The sequence below is a fragment of the Furipterus horrens genome, unplaced genomic scaffold, assembly GCF_987537825.1.
Source record: "Furipterus horrens unplaced genomic scaffold, mFurHor1.1.pri manual_scaffold_17, whole genome shotgun sequence".
Classification (NCBI taxonomy): Eukaryota; Metazoa; Chordata; class Mammalia; order Chiroptera; family Furipteridae; genus Furipterus; species Furipterus horrens.
In genome coordinates, this window is record NW_028327187.1 from 18635149 (window position 1) to 18662718 (window position 27570).

At 37.6% G+C, this 27570-nt stretch overlaps 1 protein-coding gene across 1 annotated transcript in view; it reads left to right on the plus strand.

Moving 5' to 3' along the window:
* MCF2 (MCF.2 cell line derived transforming sequence) overlaps positions 1-16504 on the plus strand; it is an 83794-nt gene extending 67290 nt beyond the window's left edge. The window contains exons 25-29 of the mRNA XM_090265355.1: positions 2153-2262; positions 4028-4122; positions 6941-7053; positions 7952-8052; positions 15683-16504. Of these exons, the coding sequence (XP_090121481.1) occupies positions 2153-2262; positions 4028-4122; positions 6941-7053; positions 7952-8052; positions 15683-15723 (460 nt within the window). The 3' untranslated portion in view covers positions 15724-16504. The remainder of the gene's footprint in view (positions 1-2152; positions 2263-4027; positions 4123-6940; positions 7054-7951; positions 8053-15682) is intronic.
* Positions 16505-27570: the final 11066 nt, after the last annotated feature.

Consider the following 27570-nt stretch of genomic DNA (forward strand, 5'->3'; position numbering starts at 1 on the left):
AAATGATGACAGACTTACAACTATCAACAACTGAATCTAAAAAGTAAAAACAAAATCCAACTAAGCAAACCAGAATAGGAACAGGATCATAGGTGTGGGGATCATTTGGAGGGTTATCAGCTGGGAGGGGGGAGCAGGAGAAATGGGGAAATGGTGCAGGGACTGAGAAGCATAATCGGTTGGTACAACATAGACAGGGGGAAATTAAGAATAATATAGGAAAGGGTGAAGCCAAAGAACTTATATGCATGACTCATGGACATGAACTAAGGGGGGTGGGATTGCTGGGGGAAGGGAGGTACTGGGCAGAGGGGAGCAAAGAGGAAAAATTTGAACTACTGTAACAACATAATAAAATATACTTAAAAAATAATAATGCAATAGTTTGGGTCAAACACGATTATAAATGCTTTGTTCTCAGTACATTAGGGGATGGAATGGTAGGGGACTTGGCGTGTAGGCTTACCATAAAGGTAGCTGCACTTATGGATTTCTCTTCAACATATTTATCATCACCTTCTATCTGATTGGAGAAAGAGAGTTGTAAGAATGATGAAGGACTGTCAGTCTCTACTGACGCACAGCTTTGTGGCCCTTTGATGGAGACCAGTTGCTGGTGACTTGTTCTCCCTTTTTACATAGTTAGAGATGAGGTACTATCTTTGGAGGGAGCTGTGCCTGGACACAACCATGAAGTCTTTGAGGAAGGTAACAGTCCAAAAAGATAGCACTTATGAGCACTGGTTTAGAGATGTGGACCTTGCATTCTGCCACTAGGAATCCTAAAAGGTAGTTTCCATAGAATATTTGCAGATATACAGAAAGATTCACCACACTGATTCTAAAACTGACACAGAAATTTACCATGCATCCTCTGTTTGATAGAGGGATCATTGAATGACCTACTAAAAATATTCCTTTCCTCTTTGTTGTATGTCATTTTTCAGAGGTAGGTAAAATCAGATGCAAAAGTGTGTTGGTTCATCTGGGCTATAGGAGAACAATTTAAAAGTCACATTACAAGTCTTTATCTTCATAATACAGTAGTCCCTCTCTATCATGGTTCACTTATCACAGCCTCACTGTATTGCAGGATTTTAAAAAAACATTATATTTAATTATTTATTGTTAACTTTTCGCTATATTGCGGGATTTTGCAGTACTGTGTATGTATGTTGTTAAAGTTACGTAAGTTTAAGAGTGTAGAATATGTTTAAGAACATAAGTAGTGTTTATAAAAGTGTGGAAAAGAATAAGGGAGTGGAAAAGGTTAATAAGGGACTGGAAATGGTTTATACGTGTGTGGGAAGGGTTTATAAAGCCTTACAATATATATAAATATTAAAATAAATGTAAGATTTCTACTTCGTGGATTTTCACCTATTATGGGTGTAGGGGTGGTCTAGAACATAATACCGGTGATAAGTGAGGGAATACTGTACTCAATCTTTTGTCAAATATTATAGAAGTAAAAATCTTCAGATTTCACATAGTTTTTGACTTTATAGTAGCAGATACAACTCAATAGTCTTAATCAGTTTAGAGTTTCATCGTCATTTACATACATCTTACTTAATTCATTAATGCTAACAGTTAATAGAGTAACAGGGATTTCTCTTGTTGTTTATATTTTCCAACATTAGTAAGTTATAGCTGACAGTTAAAATTGTATATATTTAAACAGTACAACTTGAGGACTTAAACTACATATATCTTGTGAAATATTCACCATAGTTAAGCTAATTAACACATCCATTGCCTCATATAGTTATCCGTGTGTGTGTGAGTGTGTGTGTGTATGCGTGTGTAGTTGAGAACATTTAAGATCTACCTCTTAGAAAATTTCAAATATACAATATAATATGCTATGAGGATTTTAAACACTATACCTGCTTTAGGTCAAGAAGGGAGTAACTTTTTTCATGCATATTAAAGAGGAACCCTGCTGGCTTGGATCCTAGGAATTAAGCTTTCATATATTATGAACTATTACCACAGAGACTTAAGTATAAGGTGAAATTAGCTCTGTTTGAATTGGTTCTCAGGGTATGTTCTTGATACATGGTATCAGTAGAAAAAGTAACATTTAAAAATTTTTATTACTCTTGGACGATACAAAAACTCGCTGATTTTTGCATATTTACTATTTCAGAAGGCAGGAGGGGGCTTTTATAGGCCCTCAGGAAACTGAATCAGAGCACACTGGCGCTGTGGTGGGGGTCTGTAAGGCAATCACCGCAGTTCAAGCAGAAGCCAATACAGGTATGTGTCATGGTTATCCAAAGGTAAGATTCATGGCTGTGCAAATTCTTTTCTCCCATTGTTAATTTTGAGAATCTATGTGTCTATTATCTTGATATAAAGAAAACAAAATTAACCCATTTTTATAAGGCTTGTATGTCTTACATATGCAAGATGCTGGTGGACACTGCAGAGAAGTGGTTCTCCAAGTGCAGTTCCTGTACCTGTAGCATTAAGCAGCACCTGGGAATTTGTAAGGAAGGTGAATTCTCTGGCTCTCTCCTAGACTTTCTGAATCAGAAACTCTAAGAGTGAGATGCAGTCATTTGTGATTGAATAAGTTCTCCATGTCAGTCATTCTGATGCATTTTCAAGTCTGGGAACTTCTTCTACACAGGATACAGGGATGAATAAAACACATACTGGCTTAAAGGAATGCCTACTTTACTCACCACAGGTTTAATGAGTAGAAAAGAGTCATTGACAGCTGGAATAGTTTTTAATGCAAATAGTTTCATTTAAATTTATTTCAAAAATTTTGTTTAGTTTCAGAAATATAACACAGCCTATATTCCAGGAATTATGCTAAGCCCTGGGCAAACTGTCTAATTAAGATACTTTCAGTCCCTGACCAGTGTGGCTCAGTTGGTTGAGCATTTTCCCACAAAGCAAAAAGTCACCAGTTCGATTCCTAGTCAGAGCAGATGTCTGGGTTGCAGGCTAGGTCCCCAGACGAGGTGCATATGAGAGGCAAGTAATTGATGCTTCTCTCCATCTCTTTCTCCCTCCCTTCCCCTTTCTCTAAAAATAAATAAATAAATAATATCTTTTAAAAAAGAAGATTGACTCAGCTGTCCTCCCTACAAAGCTACAAACATAGAAAGATAATTCAATAAGCAATTAAAATTAAATGTGATGATTATTTTAACAGGGAAGTACAAGGTGCTGCAGAAGCATCCAGAGGGTTACCTAAACACCTCTGGGATCAATAACATAGACTTCCTGGAGAAAATGCCTATCAGAGTGCATGATATGCAGTATTTAAATATGATGGTCTTTAAAAACAAGTAATGATAATGTTGCTCAATTTTCAGTTATAAATTTAAAGGTCACTTCTGTCAGGTCATCTATGCTGTGGCCCCCAGAGAAGTCAGGAGGGAGACTAGTATCAGTGTCATCATTTGGTAGGCATGGAAACCAAGTCAGAAAAAGTTGACATGACCGTTCCAAGGTTACATGAGTGGTTTAGTGTTTAGTGTGACCCAAGTGGAGATTCTGTTAATTCTCTGCTTATATTGATTGCTCAGTTTAAAATATTTTATTAATGATGTACCTCTTAGATGCAAGGTTCTTATGAGACATGCAATGTATAATACATGGTCTCTACCTAATAAGAGAGACAAGACAAATAAAAAATAATATTACTAGGTAGAATGTTATAAGTGCTATTTGAATGGGCCAATCAGATACTATAGAAAAAATTTCAGAAGAGATTCTTTTCTGTAAGAAGAGGTAAATATTCTCTGAAATGTTATTTAACTTATCATTTTAATAACTCTCCCACCAACCCCAACTTGAAACCATCCTAATAAAGAAGTTTATGACATTCCAGACCCTTTCTGAATATCAGCAATTCTAAACCAGTACAGTTGTAATTGGAGGTTTTATTACAGGGAGATACTATTCTTGGACCACTGTAGCCTTGATTATTACTGTAACTTTACTTCTGTCCTTGTGGTGGACCAGCAGCATTAAGTAACTGCTACCCTCCATGTTTTTCTTATAGTCTGGACTGCAGAAATCTCTGAAGGGCATGATGCATGGTCAGACAACTATTTCTGCTCTTCCTATGTTGAAGATGAAGAAGAAAGACCCCTGATGGTTAGTAATGACATTAAAATAAATAAATAGAAACTCTTGAAGCAGTTTTACTGATGAACTAGGTGAAGTACACAGGGGCAATCTTCTGTTAGTATCCTTGAGGTCATTAGGTGTATGCCATGGCCAAAAGATTTGAAACAGTTACGAACATTCAATTTGTCTGAGCTACACCTCGAGCCTCCTACTAAAGTTGAGGAGATGAATAGTCAATCATTCCAAGTCTCTGTGCATTGACCAATTTTATCTTTCACTGGATTTCACCACTGTGTTTTCAATTGAGGCACATGAGACAAAGTCAAAGAACAAAGGAGTGTAAAATGTACTTTGAAAATGAGTTTAGATCCCAGATTGGAAAATATAGGAAATAAATGTTACACGTTAAAAATTCTTTAATAAACATCTGGGCAATATGGTTTAGCGGGCTCTCAAAAATGTACTAATTATACTAAATCTCAGCATATTAGAGCAAGGGGTTACCCCATAAAACTAAAGGAGGTTGCTTTAGGGTAAAAGTAAGTGTTTTATAGAAGTAGCTTGCAATGTTGTTAGGATCCTTTTGGATTATTAGAGGTGAGTTAGACTTTTTCGGGTGTATCTCCAATTTTCTGAAGTCACCAGCTTGGAGGGTGGGAATGGTACTTTGCAGTGGACTGCTCCTTGGTGCCCTTCAGAGCAGCAGCATCAATTTGGCAGTTTTAATTACTGGGGTAAGGCAATAATGGCATGGCGAACCACAAAACTGCAGAGCATGGACCTGAATGGTTTCTTTAAAAAACTAACGGAATGTTCTTTCTACTAATAATACAATGACTATAAACATACTTATATGGTAGTTTACAGTTTACAATATAATTTCCCATTTAATATTCATAGTATTATTGAGAGGAAAGGCAGGCTTTATCACCTCCAATGCACAGAGGTGGAAATTGAGGGTCAGTGCTGCTAAGAGGTTTTGTCCAGTGTTAATTGGCTAGAGTAGCAGTGCTCAAACTTTTTAATGCAGGAACCCTTTATATTCTTAAAGTTTATTGAGAATCCCAAAGAGCTCTTGTTTACATCTAGTAATATTTGCCATATTACAAATTAAAACTGATAAATATAGTTATTTATTCATTATTTTTAAATATTAATAAACCATTGTAAGTTCATATAAATAACAATTTTTATTAAAAATTACATTTTTCTAAACACAACATTTAGTGAGAAGAGTGGCATTTTAAATATTTTTGCAAGTCACTTTGACCTGCTTTTGCACTCAGTCTATTGTACTATCTATCACACATCAGGTAGCCTCTAGAAAACTCCACTGTATACTTGTGAGAGGATAAGAGTGAAAAAGTAAATAATGTCTTCATACAGGTTTGACCTTGCAGACTCTTGGAAAGGTGTTGGGAACCCCCAAAGCTATGCCTTCTAAACTTTGAGAACCACCCATTGAGACTAATAATAAAAAGGACTTTTATTTTTAAAATTAATGCTGTTTGAGGAGGGCAGTAGATCAGATGTGAGCGAAAACTCAGGTGAAGCCAGCTGGGGTTTAAACGTTTACTGTAGATGGTCTATGAGGGGATTGTCAGGAACTGACAAAATCTTCAGTAAGCATTTCCCCAGATTTGGTGTCGGAAAATAAAGCAAATATGCAAAACTAGTTAGTGCTTTAATCATAGGGGATGAGAATGTAGAAAAACCTATCAGTTTTCTTCTAGTCTTCCAATAGTTCTCCAAGGTGTGTTACTAAGGAAGACATACTGAAAAAATAAAAACAGTTAAGTGCATACAAAAAAGAAAGACACCCCCCACCCCCAAGCAGAATGGGCTGCAATGAGCTGCTTTTTAGTCTCACTTTATCAAATAAAAAAGTGAGAAATAATGGGTGCTGCTTACCTTGTAGAGGCTGGTGTCGGGGATGAATCTCCTAATTTGATGAAGTTACTGTTAAATGGCAAATAACTCTTTCCTGCCTGCTCCTCAGCCCATTTGATAAAAGTACTGCTCAAAAGACATTCAGCCCAAGCAACGTGGATATTGCTTTTAGGTTAATTCCTTTGGATGTGTAAAGAATCGACATCACATAATTATTTCTTTTCTTTCATTAAAATTTTAATTATGGTACTCTTACTTTTTGAAATCATGTATTCAATGTGTTAGATATTGTGCTGGAAACATCTCCAAATACTTTTGGACATGAGATTTATTATTTCTTCTCCATTTACTTTGTAACCAAATGCAATCAGTGTGCCTTGAATTTTTTTTTAGCTTATTAATGAATCAAGTTAAAATTATAGCTGCAAAAGATTAGTGCAAATTAAAGCACAACATTTAACCTGCTTTTGTCGGACCCAGAGCTTTTGTGCCCATTATTTTTACTGGTGGCGAACAGTATAAAGATTAGAAAGCCCGTGGGGTCATTAGTGAATCTTTGTTCAGGGCCACTGCCTTTTGTATTTGGCAAGATAAATTTTTCATGAGAGTAGATTACAAACAATAGTATTTAAAAATTACTTTTATGTTTGTTTTTTTCTGGATATATGCTTATGATTCATGTAACTTAAATTAGTTGTGCTCTATTATTCTCTGTGTAGTTCATGGTGTAATTCTCTTTTTGCAAATAAAAGTGAGTTCTTAAGGTTAATTAAATACATGTTCTGCTTTTTATCCCCATCACAAACTGCTTCATGTTTGTTTGCTCCTGCAAAGCTGCTGCAGCTACCACATTTACCATTGAAGTACCACATGAATTCTCTGTCCTAGAGCATGCAGTTGTGCAAGTAGTTTTGCAATCAAGTTTATAATGTAATTTTTCAAAACAACCTTACAGTCTCCAGACAAATATAAACCCCTAGCAGATTGCAGGAAGAAAGGCTCAGAAGACCCCCTGATTAGAAATGGAGATGTCATTCAGCTTCTCCATGAGGATGCTGAGGGTCAATGGTAGGTGCGTTCTCCCTGCCTGTGATGACTTCCACCTGGGGCACATGGATATCTAATCAAATATTCTGCTTTACTTGTATCTTTGTTATACAGTCTCAAGAAGCAGAACTATCACATTTCTTATCAGTGTTTCATTTTCATTGCTTCAGCCATGCCTGTATAGCTCACTGATAGGAATGTTAACCTTTGGTGAGTGAAAAATGCTTTGAAGGAATGAAATGCTATGAGTCTGCATGCTCTTTTGTGGTTTGCCATTGGCTCAGACATTCCAGCTGATACATCTGGCTTTGGAATGGCTACAGATTGCATTACACGGGGTAATTTAAGTCATCACATCTTTAATGAATGCCTGCTGAGTGCCAGGGACCATGCCTCGCTCCTTTAGCATAGCCACACTTCTCTATATCAGTTCAAATAATTGACCCTATCCTTATGCGTTTGACTTAACGTAGCACCAGTTGCAAAGATAGTTCTGCCAAATGTACTGTTTAATTTTAGAAAACCCAAAGCAGGAAGGAATATTGTTTGGAAGAGGACTAAATGGAGCTTCCATAAATCTTTGAAATTTTATATGAAATCGTTTCAGTGTGTCAATAACTTTACTGAAATGCTATATTGACCGTGTACTCTGACCCTAAAGATGGAAGAATATACACACAAGGGTGAAAATTAATGATGTGCCATTAAAATTATAACCATTTTTGCTAGAAATCTCAATCCTTTGTAGGTTACTCAAAAGACTCAAGAACAGTATCTTTGAACACATGCAATAGCTTTGTGAATGAAGGTCTTTGAATCGTGCAATAGCTTTGTGAAAATTTGAGCTGCAATGCAATGTCTTTGTGTTTTTTATTAGCTTACATTACCATTGTTGGCTACTAATTCATTTATTATTTAGGTTGGTGGAAAATCTAAACAGAAGAAAAAAAGGCCTGATTCCAGGGAACAGTTTGCAGATTTTAATCGGTGACTATAGGTTTCGGAATGCCAAAGTTACAGGTATAATATGAATAGACTATACTATTTGTTTAAAGGTTAAAAGTTGTAAAGCTTTACCGAAAATGAAATTGGAATAGGGTGACAACCTCTCTGCACTTTAGAAATAAAGCTGCAAACGTATTATGTTAGCTAGGATTTAATAAACATGTTAAACTTTCCCTGACAAGGTTGATAAGTTTGAAGGAGTTTCAGATACTGTGGTGTTTTATAAGAGATCATTCAGAACTGAATACTGATAAAATACTTTTAAGATACCAACTTTACTATCCAAGAATATTTTCCCAGTGTGTTTTTACTCAGTTCAGAGGACATGTTCTTTTCTTATGGTAGGTTTCTGCTACACACACACACACACACACACACACACACACACACACACACACACACACACACACATTACCTCTGTGTCTGTGCCCAAGATTTAATGTGTGAAAGTAGTATGAAGCAATGAGAACGGACCTGGTATTCTGTTCTATTAAATTTCTGTATACAAACCCATATTTTTGTAGATTTTCTCCCTGAGTGATACTGAGCTATTTATGAAAAATCAGCACAAAAGAGAAACCAGGCTTGTTTGAGAACAAGATTATTATTTCTATATGTACATATTTCCTTTGAATTTCTAGTTTTGAACTTACATTTAAATTCCAGGTAATACTACATTGTGTTTAGAGGACTAATAGACCAGGAGTAATTTATTTGGTTCCAAATTTCGTTTAAGGACATAAAATAAAATCTAAGGATGATAGGCCTCAATATAAATATTGGGTCACATGGGAACCTCATGAATAGAGTCACTTATGTTTTTAATTTATTAAAAGTATATTTTATTGACTATGCTGTTATAGTTGTCCCAATATTTTTTCTTTCAGCCCTCCACCTGGTACCACCCCTAGCAATCCCTCCACTCTTAGTTCATGTCAGTGCATCATGCATGTAAATTCTTTGGCTTCACCCTTCCCTATACTATTCTTAACATCCCTCTGTATGTTTTGTACGTATTAGTTATGCTTCTTAATCCCTGTGCCTTTTCCCCATTTTTCCCTCTTCTGCCTCCCAGTTGATAACCCTTCAAATGACCCCCATTCCTATTATTCTGTTCTTGTTCTGGTTGTTGCTTAGTTTGTTTCTGTTTCTGTTTTTATTTTTTAGATTCAGTTGTTCATAGTTTTGATGTTCTTTTTTTATTTAATAAGTCCCTTTAACATTTCATATAATAATGGCTGGGTGATGATGAGCTCCTTTAGCTTTACCTTCTCTGGGAAGCACTTTATCTGTCCTTCCATTCTAAATGATATCTTTGCTGGATAGAGTAAACTTGGCTGTAGGTCCTTGCTTTTCATCACTTTGAATATTTCTTGCCAGCCCCTTCTTGCCTGGAAAGTTTCTTTTGAGAATTCAGCTGATAGTCTCATGGGAATTCCTTTGTAGGTAACTCTTATTTTCTTTTGCTACTTTTGAGATTCTCTCTTTATCTTTAACTTTTGGCATTTTAATTATGATATGTCTTGGTGTATTCATCTTTGGGTCCAACTTGTTTGGGACTCTCTGTGCTTCCTGGATTTATATGTCTATTTTCTTTGCCAAATTAGGGAACTTCTATTTCATTATTTTCTCAAATAAGTTTTCAATTTCTGCTCTTCCTTTTTGATTTGGATGTTGGATCTTTTAAAGTTGTCCCAGAGGTTCCTAATTCTCTCCTCGTTTTTTTCAATTCTTGTTTCTTCTTTCTCTTCCAGGTGAATGTTTATTTCTTCCTTTTGTTCCAAATCGTTGATTTGATTCTGGCTTCCTTCCCTTCGCTGTTGGTTCCCTGTATATTTTTCTTTATTTCACTTTGAATAATCTTCACTTCTTTTATTTTTTGGCAATACTCAGTCATTTCTCTGAGCATTGTTGTCACCACTGTTTTGAACTCTGCATCTGATAGGTTGGCTATTTCTGTTTCATTTAGTTATTTTCCTGGTGTTGTGTTCCATTCTTTCATTTGGGCCATATTTCTTCACCACCTCAACTTGGCAGCCTCTAAATTTGTTTCTGCGTAGAGCTGCTATGACTCCGTGTCTTGGTAGTGTGGCCTAATGTAGTAGGTGTCCTGTAGGGACCAGTAGTTCAGCCTCCCCTATCACCCACGCTTGGTACTTGTGGTGTGCCCTTTGTGTGGGCTGAGTACAGCCTCCTCTTATAGTTGAGCCTTGGTTGCTATTGGCAGATCAATGGGAGAGATTTATGCATGCCAGTCAGCTGTAAGGATTGGCTGTAACCACTGACCACCAAACTCTTCCCTCCATGGAGGATCAGCTATGCAGGGGCAGGGTGGTGGTGCTCCAACATGGTCTGTAGCTGTCCACTGGGTGTGTTCGCCCTGGGGTTTCCCGAGTAGTGCAGGCCAAGGCAAGCCCCCACCTGTATTTTGCCCAGGGCACCCTGCCTGAGCTATAAAGCAAGATGAGATGGCTGCTTCTTGTGCTGGGCTTGGAGTTTCCCAGGTGAAGCCAAATTGTGAATCTAAGCTGTCTGCTGTTAGTGCCTGACCTGGAGCTTAGTGAGGCCAGCTGTTGCTTGTTTGATAGGATTTGGGAAGTTGTGAAGCATGAGCCAAGACCAGCCATTCCTACGGAAAAGCAGCTTGGGTGGGCCCATAAGTTGGGTGTGGTGGAGCCTCTGGGGATCACCAAGGCCAGTCAAATAGTGTTGGCCAAATTCTTTTTAAGTATATTTTATTGATTATGTTGTTACAGTATCTAAATTTTTCCCCCTTTGCTCCCCTCTACCCAGTACCCTGCTTATATCCAGCAATCCCACCCCCTTAGTTCATGGGTTGTACATATGAGTTCTTTGGCTTCACCCTTTCCTATATTTTTCTTAACTTCCCCCTCTCCATTTTGTACCAGCCAATGATGCTTCTTAATCCCTGAACCACTTCCCCATTTCTCCCCCTTCTCCTTCCCAGCTGATAACCCTCCAAAATGATCCCATACCTATGATTCTGTTCCTATTTGTGGTTTGCTTAGTTGGATTTTGTTTTTATTTTTTAGATTCAGTTGTTGATAGTTTTGAATTTGTTGTCATTTTAATGTTCATAATTTTTATCTTTTTCTTAAGTAAGTCCCTTTGACATTTCACATAATAATAGTTTGGTGACGATGAGTTCCTTAAGCTTTACCTTGTCTGGGAAGCACTTTATCTCCCCTTCCATTCTAAATGATAGCTTTGCTGGATAGAGTAATCTTGATTATAAGTCCTTGTTTTTCATCACCTTGAATACTTCTTGCTAGTCCCTTTTTGCCTGCAAAGTTTCTTTTGGAAAATCAGCCGAAAGTCTTTGAGGCACCCCTTTGTATGTAACTCTCTGCTTTTCTCTTGCTACTTTTAAGATTCTCTCTTTATCTTTCACCTTTGGCATTTTAATTATGATGTGTCTTGGTGTGGTTCTCTTTGGGTCTAGCTTGTTTGGGACTCTGCTTCCTTTTCTATTTCCTCCACCAAATTTGGGGAGTTTTCCTTCATTATTTTGTCACATATATTTTCGATTTCTTGCTCTTCCTCTTCTCCTTCTGGCACCCCTATGGTTTGGATGTTGGCACATTTAAAGTTGTCCCAGAGGTTCCTAAGCCTCTCCTCATTTTTTTCAATTCTTGTTTTCTCATTCTGTACTAGTTGACTGTTTTTTTCTTCCTTATGTTCCAAATCATTGATTTGAACCCTGGTTTCCTTCCCTTCACCACTGGTTTTATGTGTATTTTCCTTTGTTTCATTTAGCATACTTCCCTTATGTGTCTGCCATACTTAAGTATATATGTCAAATCTGTGAGCATCTTTATCATCAGTATTTTGAACTCTACATCTGTTAGGTTGGCTATCTCTTTATTTGTTAGGTTGGCTATCTCCCCATCGCTTAGTACTCCCACTGAAACCTTGGTCTGTTCCCCATTTTGGGCCATACTTTTCTGTCTCCTCAACTTGACAGACTCCTGTGTTTGTTTGCCTCTGTGTCTTACATAGAGCTGTCGCCCCTGTTACATTATAAGGGACAGAGCCTTAGGGATTCGTTAGTACAGGGTGACCCGTTTCACCACGTTGTGATGCTATATGTGGGAGAGGGGTCTGAGAGGGAACAATGTGGCTTGCTCAGCACTTGCCCCTTTTCCAGGCACTTCTCCCACTTTCATATGGGACTGGCACCTCTCTAGCTTTTGCCCTGGCTGTTGTTCCCAGAGTGAATGGGTCTGTGGACATTCTAGGACCGTGGGGGCCATTTAAACAAGAGGACTGTGTTGGGAGACCAGCAGTTTCTTCCTCCACCCCAGCCCCCACTGGCTTGCAGTCAGAAGCAAAGAGGCTTTATTTTCCCCGGCACTGGGACAGTGAGCTGTGTGATCTTGTCTGATGCTGGGAGTGCTCCCCAGGTGTCCCTCCTGATTTTTTAAAATGTGTGATTGCGCTTTTTACCGGCCTGCCGCTGCCACTGCTGCTTGCCGCCACCACACTGCATCCTCTCCACCCTGGCTCTGCCCCTCCTACCTGTCTGGATGAGTATTTCTTCTTTATATCTTTGTTTGTTGGACTTCCATGCATCTTGATTTTCTGGAACTTCTTGTTGTCTCTAGTTTTGAGGTAGTTGTATTCCTTCTTAGTTGTGAAGGGAGATGCAGCATGTCTGTATAGGCCTCTATCTTGGCTGGTATATATACAGTGTTAGCCAAGTTGATGGAGTGTCATGTATGGCAACGGCTTGCCGGCTCTATGAGGGGAGGGTTTAGAAATGAGACAGTGGCCTCTGCTCACCTTAATGCCAGTCACTTCAGTTTCTCCCTGTATACCACTGGTGCCTTTCACACTGCTACCACGGTACTGGAGCTCAGAGGGAGTGAGTCTGAATACGTGAGTCTGTGTGTGGGTTCTATAAGGGGAACTGCTTGGGGCTCTGGCAGTTTCTTCCACTGACTCAATCCCTGCTGGTCTTTGCAGCCAGAAGTTGTAAGGACTTATCTTCCTGGCACTGGAACCCAGGACCGGGGTACCGGTGTGGGGCTGGGGCTCCTTGCTTTTGAGATATGCCTCCCAAATTTTTATCCACTACACATGGGTGTGGGACCAGCCCACTCCTTGTCTGCATCCCTCCTACCTATCTCGATGGATGTGGTTTCTTTGATACCGTAGTTGTCAGACTTTATTCAACTTGATTTCTGATGGTTCTGGCTGATGGTGGTTCTGTATTTTAGTTGTAATTTTGATGAGGTTACGTGAAGAAGTGAACCACATCTGCCTACGCCACCATCTTGACTAGATCTAGAGTCACTTGTTTGGTTGGTTTTTTTTGGTACTCGAAATCTGAGTCATCTTTCAAATGTTTTCTGCACTAATTTTTGAGTTGTTTAGGTAATTATTGAATTATGGAATTATTTAGATAATAATCAGAAGAATCTGATATACTAACAATCTGAACTAAGTAACATTTATTTAAACCCCAATGACTGCAGAATACACCGTTACTTTTAAGTATACATAAAACATTCACCAAGATATATCATATGCTATGTCATAAAATAAGTCACTAAATTTCAGAAGACTGGAATCATATAAAGTCTCAAGAGTATTATATTAGAAATCAATAATCCATAAATATTTGGATGTTTAATGACACAAATTAACATGTGGGACAAAGAAGAAAAGCACAAAGGAAATTAGAATTATTTCAAGTTGGATGAAGATGCAACATATCAAAATTTGTGGATACAGCCAAAGAGGGCGGGAAATAGCATTAAATACTTGTATTACATACTTAAAATTCAGTATAATTCACCATATTCACATAATTAAGGGGAAATTTTTGTAATCATTTCAATAGATTCAGAAAAGTACTTAACAAAACTCTATACTCATTCATGATAAAAACTCATCAAGCTATAAATAAAAGGAATTTCCTCAATCTGATAATGCACAATTGTGAAAAACTACAGCTAACATCATACCCAGTGGTGAAATATTGAAAACTTTTCCCCTAAGATTAGCAACATGGCAAGGATATTTACTCTCACCATTTCTATTCAACATCTATACTAGAAATCATAGCCAATGCCATAACTCAAAATAAAGGAGATAAACAGAAAGATTAGAAAAGAAGAGAACACTGTTGTGCTCAGCGAATCATATGTATGTACAAAACCATTGGGAATCTAAAAACAAAAGACCCTACTAGAAGTAATAAGTGAATTTGATAAGACCATAGTATACAAACTCATTATATAAAATGAATTATAATTCTTTATCTTAGCAACAGAGAATTTAAAATGAAATTTAAAAAACAACGCCATTTACATTGGTAATGTAAAACATAAAGTAAATTAGAAATAAATCTCACAACAAATGTCTAAGGCTTCTATACTTGCAACCATGAGTCATTGCTGACATATACTTAAAATGACCCAAGAAAGGGAGCAATATTTATCATGTTCAAGAATTGGAAATATCAACATTGTTAAGAAGTCTGTTGTCCCCAAATTGACCTGTAGAAATAATGCAACCACAATCTCAGCAGATCCTTTTGGGAAAAAAAATAGTAAAGACAAGTTTATTCTAAAATGTGTACAGGAATGCAAATAATCTGTAACAGAATCTCAAAAATTTGGAAGATTTCCATACCCTGATGTCAAGATACTATAAGGCTAACAGCAAATATAGTGTGGTGTAGAAAAATAGAGTTCAGAAGTAGATCCACATATACATAAACAATTAATGTTTAATCAAGGTGCCAAGTCAACTGAGTAGAGAAAAGAAGGTGGTTTTATCAAATGGTGCTGGAGCAACTGTATATCCATATGGGAAAAGAAATGAGCCTTCATCCTGCCACCTCACTGCATATACAAAAGTTAATTTCAATTGGGTCATAGACCTAAACATAAAAGCTAGGATCATAAAGCTTCTTTTTTCCCCAGGAGCAATTATTATTATTCTTATTGTGTTTTTTCCATTACCATTTATCCCTCTTATTCCCCTCCCCTCCTGCAATCACCACACTGTTTTCTATGTCCATGAGTCCCTTTTCCTTTTTGGCTTGATCCAAAACAAACACAGGACAATATCTTCATGGATGAGCATTTTAACAATTTCTTTTTTATACAGGACAGGAAAAGCACTAACCAGGAAAGAAAAGTATCAAACAGATGCAAAGAAACATTACAGTTTACAACATGAAAATATTATATCTGTTAGAGCTTTGGTTGCTGTGGCTCAGTGGAATGAGCATCGGCTTGCGAGCCAAGTGTCACTGGTTCAATTCCCAGTCAGGGCACATGACTAGGTTGCACGTCAGGTCCCCAGTTGGGGGCGCGAGTGAGAGACAACCACACAGTGATGTTTCTCTCCCTCTCCTTCTCCTTTCCCCTCTCTCTAAAAATAAACAAATAAATTATTTGGAAAAATTATATCTGTTAGAATAAGATAAAATCTAAGATACTAACATTTGGAATACTTCCTAAGTTAACTGTGTTGTAATGAATCACATTTCCCCCCAAATTAATTGATTCCATTTTGTATGTTTTTATCAGTGTTAGAAATCATAGCACAGGAAACATTTTTGGCCTTAAAAGTCACTTGAATAGTAACATCATTCTTCATTATTTTGTAGATGCTGCTCTGAGTAACTCAAGGAAACTAACTTCCCCTTGAATTAAAGGAGAAATGAATAGACTTTTAAAATTGACATTTTCTTTGGAGGTGTGAACTAGATTATATTTCTTAGAAGTGTTGCAGGTTAACAACACAAGAGTCAGGATGATTCTGTGCCGCCCATGACATTCACAGAATTTCCTCAAGACTGAGATGGACTTCATCATTCACAGTATGTCTCGTTTTTGCAAGAAGTATCTCCACACCTTCCATTTCCCACAGGTGAAAAGTTCAGTCTTACTTTGTTTCCAAATAGGGTTTTTTTATGGCATGCATTCAGATTCCATCTAAAAAAATTGGAAATCAATTACTTTTAACACTTATAGGTGAAAGGCTTTACCTGTAATTTTGTTGGTAACTTTTCAGGAACATAACAAAAGTCCAAAGAGAGAGGAGAGTTAATCAGAAATTTTAAACTACTTGGTTAAATCAGAGTTTATTATTTAATTCTGTTATCTATGTGAGTATAATGTACCAAAGGGATATGTTCTGAAGGACCTCTTTTGCACTTTGGCTGGTGTTTAAGGTTTTTAGAGCTGTCTTATAGTTTTAAAAGGATCCAAAGCTAAAAATCCTGTAGTTAGGATGTGTTAAAGTTTACATTTTATGCATCGTGATTTAATTCAGACACAATACCACAGCTTTAAGTTAAATATTCATATATGCACAAGAGGTGTTCCTGTAATAATGCTCTGCTTTCCAGTGTCTACTTGCTTTTGGATTTTCTGGGGGTAAATATGTTGTAGTAAAAGTTTTATTTAGTTATATTGTGTTTCTTCCTACTTTTTTTTAAAAAATACATGTATAGATGTATTTCTTTTATGTATGTAAACAGTGTGATGACTTGTTTTAAAGTGCAGGGCCAGTTGTTGCTTGCAGGATTGAGTTTAGCTTGGGGTATTTTATATCAAGGACCACTGAAGACAATGGATTGAAATTTTGCTGCCTTTTGAAACATGGATTGTGCATTCTACTATCAAGTTGGCATATTAAGTGCATGGTTTATTTTTGAGGAAGTATGTTATAATAAACAATACAATAAGTATAGAGTACATAAATATTTTATCTTTTAAACAGGTTTTAAGTAGGTTTGTGTGTCATATCAAGATCATAGTTTGTTATTTCATTTGATGTAACAATTTGTGTGATAAAACAGTTGTATTTTATTTAAAGGTACCTTCAAATTATAAATTTTCTCATGTACACTTGCTGGAATTTATGATGGTTGATTTATGACTCACTCATGAAAATGCCTATATATTTGATATTTCACTTAGTGCTTCTGCAAAAATAACAAAATGAAATTAAAATTAATTTCTTTTGTGTGCTGATCCTGTGGTTAGAAGACAGAATTAGGAGATAACATTTTTTTAAATAATGCCATTCTGCACAAAATGTTTTAATTTCATGGTATTAAACTAGGAATTTTAATCATTTAAGACAATACCAAATTCTATAGATCGAAGCATATAGTTATAGTCTTTTAATGTTTTAATCACTGTACAATGAATGCTATATTTGTATATGTAACTGCACTGTATTCATTTTATTGGGCTATAAATGTGTTACTATGAAATATAGCAGCAATTTCCCTTTAAGTCTTCAAATTTTAATTACATTGTAAATGTACTTACAATGTAAATGTACTTGTGTTAATTCCACATTAAAAATGTCCAATCTTAAATTCATTCATATAGTTTTTCAGCTTAGTATAGTATCAATTATGTATTGAAAATTCTTTCCTTCTAGTTTATTAGTGATACCTTAAAGGCACCATACACATTTTCAGTTAAATGTTTATCTTTAGCCTAACTTAATGATTCTCTGAGAGAGACAGAGATAGACAGAGATATCTGACTAGCAATAGGGTAAAATATCTGCTCAAAAAAATTTCTTCATCCAAATCTAGGATAGTAATAAATGAGGTTTCTAGGGTTAAATAGCCATGTTTATGAGTGGATATTCATTTGCACATTGAAAAAAATATTCCATTTAATGGAGCCCAAGGAAACAGAGAAAGCATCTAGATACCTGTAATTGTTTTCTGAGCCATTGCTTGCAAAGGGCTCTTAGTTGAGTTTGCCAGACTTAATGGTTTCTTTCACAACTTATTTGGGTTCTAGAACTTGTGTCAATATTTATTAGGAGACAAAAGCCTAGGAATCTGGTTTGATTGACTTCCATTATTTAAAAACTAAGATTGTTAGGACTTCTGGCCAAGATGGAGGCGTAGATAGACACGCTGAATCTACCTCCACAACTAAGAAGGAATACAACTACATCAAAACTAGAGACAACCAGAAGTTCCAGAAAATCAAGCTGCATGGAAGTCCAACAAGCAAAAATATAAAGAAGAAATACTCATCCAGACAGGTAGGAGGGGTGGAGCTGGGGCAGAGAGGACACGGACTGGTGATGGCAGCAACGGCGGCAGTGGCAGGCTGGCAGAAAGTGCAGTCACATGTTTAAAAAAGTCAGGAGGGACACCCGGGGAGTGTTCCTAGCTCCTCATCGAACCTCACAGCTTACAGTCCCAGCACCAGGGAAATAAGCCTCATTGCTTCCTACTGTGCAGACCAGTGGGGGTTGGGGTGGAGGCGGAGGCTGCCAGTCTCTCCGCAGAGTCTGCTTGTTTAAAGGACCCCCCATGGTCTTAGAACATCTGTGGTCCCACCCACTCTGGGAACAATGGCCAGGGTGGCAACTAGAGGAGTGCCAGCCCGGTGTAGAGGTGAGAGAGGTGCCTGGAAAAGGGGCGCATGCTGGGAAGGTGGCATTGTTCTCTCTTAGACTCTTCCCCCACATACAGTGCCACAACGTGGTGAAACAGGTCGCCCTGTACTGATGAATCCCTAAGGCTCCGCCGCTTACAACATAACAGGAGCAACAGCTCTACCTGGGACATGGAGGCAAACAAACACAGGAGCCTGTGAGAATGAGGAGACAGAGAAGTATGGCCCAAAAGGGGGAACAGATCAAGGTTCCAGTGGGAGAACTAAGCGACGAGGAGATAGACAACCTCACAGATGAGGAGATAGACAACCTAACAGATGCAGAATTCAAAACACTGGTGATAAAGATGCTCACAGGCTTGACAGATATGCTTGAGTATGGCAAACACATAAGAGAAGAAGTGAAGTCTATGCTAAGTGAAACGAAAGGAAATCCACACAAAACCAATGGTGAAGGGAAGGAAACCGGGGTTCAAACCAATGACTTGGAACACAAGGAAGGAAAACACAATTAACCAGTGCAGAATGAGGAATCAAGAATTGAAAAAAATGAGAAAAACTTCCCAAATTTTGCAAAGGAGATAGACATACAGGTCCAGGGAGCACAGAGGGTCCCAGATGAGCTGGACCCAGAGGGGACCACACCAGGATGCATCATGATTGAAAAGGTGAAAGATAAAGGCAGAGTCCTGGGGGCAGCAAGAGAGGTGGAGAGTTGCCTACAGGGGGGATGCCTATTGGACTATCAGCTCATTTCTCAGAGGACACTTTGCAGGCAGGAAGGGACTGGCAAGCAGTATTCAATGTGATGAAAGGCAACCTGCAACCAGGATTACTCTATCCAGCAAGGCTATCATTTAGAACAGAAGGGCACATAAAGTGCTTCCCAGACAAGGTAAAGCTAAAGGAATTCATCATTACCAAGCCATTATTATATGAAATGTCAAAGGAGCTTAAGAAAAAGAAGATCAAAACTATGAACACTAAAATGACGAACTCACAACTATCAACAACTGAATCTAAAAAATGAAATCCAACTAAGCAAGCCACAATAGGAACAGAATCATAGGTATAGGGATCATTTGGAGGGTTATCAGCTGGGAAGGAGGAGAGGGAGAAATGAGGAAATGGTGCAGGGACTAAGAAGCATAATCGGTTGGTACAAAATAGACAGGGGGAAGTTAAGAATAGTGTAGGAAAGGGTGAAGCCCAAGAACTTATATGCATGACCCATGGACATGAACTAAGGGGAGTGAGATTGCTGGAGGGAAGGAGGGTACTGGGCAGAGGGGAGCAAAGGAAAAAAAATTGGAACTACTGTAACAACATGATCAATAAATATACTTAAAAAAAGAATTCTAAAAGAATTTAAAATTAAAAAAGAAAAACTGAGATTGTTTCAGATGCCTTAATGAGCATCCCTTCACAGTGTTAGGTATTTTCTTTGCTTTTAAATTTATTTTTGAACTTTTTGGAAGAAGCATGATTAGTGAACTAGTTAATAAGTTAATCCAACTTCCAAGGAACACCTTAAAAATTGAAGTGTATTCAAGTTTTTTCTCCTATGTTGGCTGAGGAGTGAATGTTATTGTTGATTTTTTAAAAATTATGTATGAATCTCACAACATATGTATATGTGTGTGTATTTATTAAAAACACTCCAATATGTAAGCTACAATATTCTGTTATAAAAAGAAAATTTCAGAGTATATTTTTGAAAATGTAAGGGTCTTTAAGAAATGCTTCACTTGGAGAGAAGTTAGGTCAGTGATGTTTTGGGTTTAGTCAGAAATCAATCCAGTCTTACACTTTCTCTGAGAAAAATGCTTATTAATGTACTAGACCACAGGAATCGCTTCCCATAGGAGTGGTAGTTTCTAGAGTGCTCAATAAATCAAGAATCAAGCATTAAAGAGTCAAAACAAGTTATTTTTATTACAATTCAGTACACTCCCCTACATTGATTTGGAATGGTCAGTTTGTAATTAGTCTTAGGGGTCTGCCCAAGGACAGCAAAATGCTTAGGAACAAAACAGTATTCAAGACAAAACCTAAATCCTTTCTATTTTTGTTCAAAAGAAAATTTTAATAAAAGTTAGAAAAGGCAGTTTTTTAAAGAAATATTTTTTAACATTTTTATTGTTGGCAGTATTACAGATGTCCCCATTCCCTCTCCCCCGCCCCACCACCACTTGGCCCACATTCACCCAGGCTCCACTGCCCTTCCCTCTGGCCATCACCACACTGTTGTCTGTCTGTGGGTTATGCATATATTTTCTTTGGCCAATCCTTCCTTTCATCTTCTTTCATCCAGTCCCCCCTCTCTGCCCCCCAACATCTGTCAGTCTGTCCCATGTTTCCCTGCCTCCTTTTCTGTTTTGTCAGTTTATTTTGTTCGTTAGATTCCTCTTATAAGTGAAATCATAGGGTATTCATATTCAAGCCTTAAGTTTTTCCTTGCACTTGGTGAGGGTCTACCCAATATTTGTTGATTACCTCATTTTCACACATACGAATTAGCACATTAAATTATGAGGAGATAGTTTCAGCACATGTCCACCAAATAGGACTAATATATATTGAGACCTGCCAATGAAGTTGGACTTTGTGAGGATGTATTCCTTATGTTAAACAAAACTTCTTAAACCCAAACCAAAATAAAATGTAAATTATTTCAAAGATACATTTTGTCTTAAGTATTTGTGAGATAGACTTACTAACTCAATCACTGCAAAAATAACAAATACAACCTGACTTGAGAAGAAATTAGAATATAATGGAGCAGGGAAGTAAGTCAGAATGATTTGAAGCACAAGAAAAACTGAATGTGCTAAGGGTTTTCTTAGTTAATATATATATATATATTTTTTTTAACTCAGCTGGATAGTGAGTGAATGTCCTCTTTAACATGGCAAGCTATGAGAGAAATCAAATGAGAACAAATAAAATGTTAGTAAGTGGCATCTTAACTTTTCAACCATAATGAAAATGCTTAAAAAGGAAAATTATAGTGGATACTTTGAAATTTAATACTAGAAGCTAAAATGCTCTTTTTACTGACCCCAGGGAGGACACAAGACTACCTGTACATTTAGAACTAGTTTTAAAATCCCTGAATTCAATGCAAAGCTGGAATTTAAAATATTAGTATTAATAGCTTAAAAACCTGCCTGTATTGCTAAAAACAGCAGGTATTGGGAAGGACATGAAGCAAGGAGAACTCTTCCACACTGCTACAGGGAGCATAAATTGGCACAACTCTTCTGTGAGCAACTTACTATTGCCAAGTGGAATCTAAGTCAATACTATAAGGCTGACCAATTCCACTCCTAAGTATCTACCCTGGAGAAATATATGTGTTCATGGAGACATATGGGCCAGAATGTTTATAGTAGACTTGTTTGAAAGAGTAACATTTGGAGACAACATGAATGAACATGAACAGTAGAAGAGATAACTGGATTATAGAATATCATATAATCAGATAGAAATAAAAATGAATGATCTAGAGCCACCTGTTATCAACATCAGTGAACCTCACAAGAAACAAACTGCAGGATAGATACAATATGACCGCACTTATAAAGTTTTAAAGTATGCACAGGATGTATAATGGATAATTTAGAGTAAAGGTGTATGGATATGCTGGATAGCAATTAACACCAAGTTAAGAATGGTAGCTACCTCTGGAGGTGGATGTAGGAAGAGAAGGAATGAATGAGCATTGGTACTTCACAGATCATGACATTATTCTCTGTATATTTTTATATGTCTGAAACATTTTACACTAAAAAGTTCTGCTCACTTTAATTCAGTACTGGAAAATATAATACCATGTCCCCTGATGATTGAAATGTAGTAAAACCCTGTGACATCTTACCTTCCATACATGCTTGTGGGAATTTTTAAAATCTTACATGCTGGCTGAAAATAACAGTTAAGTACGCTTTCCCTCAGTCTTTATAAATAAATTACAAATTACTGTGTACTAACACCAGCTGACAATTATCACAGAATAAACTTCCGTTGACTAAACAATGTGTGAATCTGTTGTGTAGGAGAAATGCATGCACTTAAGAAATGTTATGTTTTGCCCTGACTAGTGCGGCTCAGTTGGTTGGTCTGGGTGTCATCCTGCAAAGTGCAAGGTCACTGGTTACAATCCAGTCAGGGCAAATGCCTGGGTTGTTGGTTGGGTTCCCTGGTCAGGGTGCATCTGAGAGGCAACTGATTGATGTTTCTCTGTCATATTAATGTTTCTCTCCCTCTCTGTCTCCCTCCCTTTCCCTCTCTAAAAATAAATACATAAAATATTTTTTAAAAGAAGTGTTTTGTTTTATTTTATAGCACAAAATAACTACCTGTTGCCATCTGAGAACAACTTTAAAGTTCCGATTTTTCAATATTTCTAGCTCATGAAAATTTAGCTTCACTAAACAACTTTACATTTTAATTTACAGTGTATTTAGTGCTCACTCAGCAATGATTCAGTAGAGGACTATAAAAATGATGAATTTCTAGTCACATAATTAGATGTGTCCATTTGGTATGTTTGTAAATGTTAAACAACTGTTAAGCCAGGTGGTGAAAGACAAATACCATATGATCTCACCTATAACAGGAACCTAATGAACAAAACAAATGAGCAAGATAGAAGCAGAGGCATGGAAACAAGGAACAGACTGACAGTGACCAGAGGGGAAAGGGGAGGGGGAGAAGGGGGAAAAGAAGGGGAAGGGTCTAGTCAAGGAACTAGTATGAATGACCCATGGGCATGGACAACAGGGTGGGGATTGACTGTGGGAGTTGCGGGGGAGACAGGGGAGAGCAACAGGGAGAATATTGGGACAACTATAGTAGAACAACAATTTAAAAAATAAAGCAAGAAAACAAACAAAAAACCTAACTGGATATCTTCAAAAATATGTATTTGTAGCATTTGTCAATATATATGGTGTAAATATCTCTACCATGGTGGATTTCAAGGTATTGATATGAAGTCACTGAGCTGGGAGTTGGAAAGAGATATGCAAAATTGGCATTCAGGAGTCAGTATAAGCCAGTCCCAGCACACCACTGATTCCGTCTTATGAAACAGCCCATAGTAAGTGTTCAGCAAAATTTCTTTTTGAACAGTGCTAAGATTTTTGAATTTTAACCCATCACTAGGTGATGTGTAGCTATCCTCTTAGCATATATGTTACGCACAGTTACACTTTTAAACTAATGAAGCAGAGATTGTGATCTTAAGCATGACCATGTAGAACTCTAGAAACAGCACATGGAAGAGACTATGGACAGTGAAAAAGATGTGATGTGTATTGAGAGAAATTCAATCCCTGTGGCCAAGAATGACAGTTTGATTCAGATATAAAACTTCAAAATCCAAATGAAACCCAAAAACTTACTTAAAACAAGATATGACAAAAATATACCTATCAAAATGAAGACACAAAATTTTGGAGAACACAAACACAAAAGCAATCAATGTAAACAGGAGAGGAACAGGCCAGGGCTATCACCATAGCCTTCTAGGCTAACATTTTTTATATTTCCTGGAAATTACTGATAGTTTCTTTTTTATACCCTTGGAAGGAAATCTGTGTATGAGGTCTCTCTTTCTATATTTGTCTGTCTTTCCCCCTATGGTATATTCCCTTACGTGTTCAGGATGACTATGTACTATCTCATTCCTAACTTAGATGACTGAGTTTTGCCCTAATGGTTCATCAACAAGCATTCACTGAATTCTCAGAGACGTTGCATTCTTAATTTGGATTTTTACTTTTAGAGTGGAGTTTTTAAAAACTTATTGATTTTTAGAGAGAGGGGAAAGGAGTGAGAAAGAGAAGGAGAGAAACATTGATGTTTGAGAGAAATATCAATCGGCTGCTCCTTGCACACCCCCAACTGGGAACCTGGCCTGCAACCCACGTGTGTGCCCTGACTAAGAAATGAACCAGTGACCTTTTGGTCTGCCGAACAATACCCAATCCACTGGGCCATACCAGCATGGGATAGAGCTGACTTTTAACATCATGAAAATGCATGCTTAATTTTGTAATATATTCTGAGAGGGAAATGGATTTTTGTATATAGATTTTTACTAAAGCATGTAATGTGTAGATCATAAGACCCCTTTTTCTTTTTGAGGTCAGCACTTAAGCTGCTTCATGGTTATTGATCTGGAGATGCTAAATACAGGATTTCTAAAAGTCCAAGAATGACAGCATCCTGGAAATTTACTATGTTGGCAACTTTTTATAGATTAGGATCTCATATTTGACATTGCAATGGAGCAATCTTTTGAAAGGAAGTCTTTGGAATCAATAATATCTCTGTTCCTATTTCCATTCTTCTCTCAATCAAGAGGGTAATTCACTTACCAGAGTGAAATGATCTGGCCAGGAATTAGAAATACCGCTGTTCTGTGAGAATGTGGAGAAACTTTGGTCCTGTTCCAGAAGCTGTTAGCCTCTTTGTACGAATAAGAAAGGGTCTGCCTGCTGTTCATCCCTTCTGATACCTTTATCCATAACAGATGTCGAGATGAACTCTGGGAATTCTGGGAATATCAAGGAAAGTCACAACCCAAATGAGAGGGTAAAAAAAGTATGCCTTGAAAGTTCAATTAGAGAAAATGAGGAGAGTGATCTGTGTACCTGGACTGATTGAAAAGGGTAGGAGTGCCACAGTATTTTCCCTTGCTGTGATTCCTTCAGAAACCTCAGTAGTTTGCAGAACATGCTGGTTTTTGTGGCTTTAGTCATGAGATTTTGAGATGGCATAAGTTTCAGATTCAAAAAGAGCCTTGATTCCTGCGTACTTTGCCCAGACAGACCTGTCAACCACTGAACTCTATCCCAGTCACCCATGTCTGCACCACGTTGTCAGAATCTCAACTTCAGTGCGCCTTTGAAAAGACTTCTTCCTTCAGCCCTTAAACAATAGCTTCTGGAGTAGCCTGCTGTCTCAGTATGCCACATATGCCTTACCCAGCAGAGTTGCAATGAAGCAAGTTGAAATGTTGCTTACATGACTTGTGTGCAAATCAAATGACACATCTGGGAGGCCCAGTGCTCACAGCTGGGCTAAAAGCCAGACATCAGCAGCACAGGTTCATTCCATGCAAACGAGGGATGGTCCAATTTTCTCTGCTAAGGAAAAAGTAATGGGTTTTCTCCCCTACTCACCTGAGCCATGACAGACCAGTTCATAAAACTACTTCATTATAATTTTGCAACAATTTCTGAATGCAATCTAACGACATCCAATCTAAGAATGTCAGAGCTGCAAAGGCCCATAGACACTATCCAAACCACTCTGCCCGTTTAACAGATAAGTAATTGAGACCTAGATAAGGCCAGACCCAAAGTAACAGTGGTGGAATCAAAACTAGAAGTCAGATTTCTCACCCGATACTATGAAAGCATAGTGCTTTCAGTTGGAGCACTGTCTGTATTTTTAGAGCAGCTGGGAAATTATGTATTGGTGGCAATCCTTTCAGCAAACCTGTGACTGAAACTGTCTGGATTCGAACTAGTGATGCTTGACAAACAAGTGACTAAATCAAGAAGATTGACAGCCTGCAAAGCAGAGTGGCAGTCAAATCACAGACTGAAAGCACAATCCCTGACTCATAGTAAGCACTCAGTAAATACAATAAGGGTCCCCAAAGAAACAATGTTTATAAAAAATTGTGTATTATTCTTACATGTTTAAACTACAGTCACCTTCCAAGTACTATCCGTTTGATAAAATACACCTATCAAGACAGTTTTTCCACTGCTCAAAACAGTTTTTGAACTCATTGGTTTTGATGCCCTTTAGTGCTTTTGCTGTTTTTTGTTTCACCTCTTCCACAACAGCAAAACATTTCCCTTTGAGGACTTTTTTCATTTGGGGAAACAAACAACAACAAAAAAATCGTTGCTTAGGGCTAGATTGGGTGAATAGGGTGGGTGGGGCACAGGAGTCATGCCGTTTTGGGTCAAAAACTGCTGAACACTCATCACAGTCTGGGCAGATTAGCTCGTAAATCATCCATCATGAAACGGGCAATTACGTTGAAAGAGTCTTCAAAAATAATTTATTGAAGCTGAATGCAGCCTCTCACAATAACGCCAGGTGGTACACTGATACAGATGGGTTCCTAGAACGCTCACCTAGTGGGGGAAGCCTGTACTACAAGAGGTCCACCCCCAGATGATAATTCCGGGGATTTTCCTCAAAAAGAACCCAAAGCAGTTAAACAAGTTAAAATGACTACACTACATTAACACGCATTTCTTCACTTAGCAAGAGTTCTATTTTAATCTGTCACTTTAAATATTGCAGCAGCATGTATGTTTCAGCCCATTTAGGCTAAGAAGCTACAGCAATTTTGAAAGCACTAATTATTTTTATATGGTGACTGTAAAAGGGGTAGATAGAATCTAGCAAGGCATGGCTCTGAAGACACTGGCTCTTAGGTGCACTTAAAGGACCCACATGTTTAATGATAGCAACATGGTACAGGTGGCTCATGATCAATTCAGTCATTTCTGAGCTCATGGCAATAAGGATAACTGTGACTTAGAGATTTATGGGCCCAGGACCACCTTCTTCTGCAACAGGGAAGACCAATCACAGAAGGTGGAAGTCCATGTCCCCACTGCTGCCTATGTAAGGGGTGGTCTCCATGGCAACAAGGCCAGAGTGGCTGGCTTTTATCTATTGCAGAGCACTGGGTCTACAGACCTTTAGTCATTAAAATGTAAAGTAACATGTTTCCGTGCATGAATTAGTGTTCTCCTTAAACCTAAGGTGGACAATTACAGTGTCTCCTCCCCCACTCCTTTTTTTAGCTGTCAATAGCAGAACTGATTTCTTTTGTATTTCTTTTCATTAAAGCTCAATCCCACTCATTATTTAGGTATGGCCTCTTTTCATGACACTCAATATAAGAATTGTTCCTGCTCTGGAATAAGCGTGGATTCAAATTCAGCTAACATTTATAGAGCATCTACTGGGTAGTAATATAATTAGCACTGACAAAGCGATTTATGTACATTATTTTAGTTAAATCACAAAAAAAGATAAATATGGATTCAAATTTAATGAACACGATGTGTGG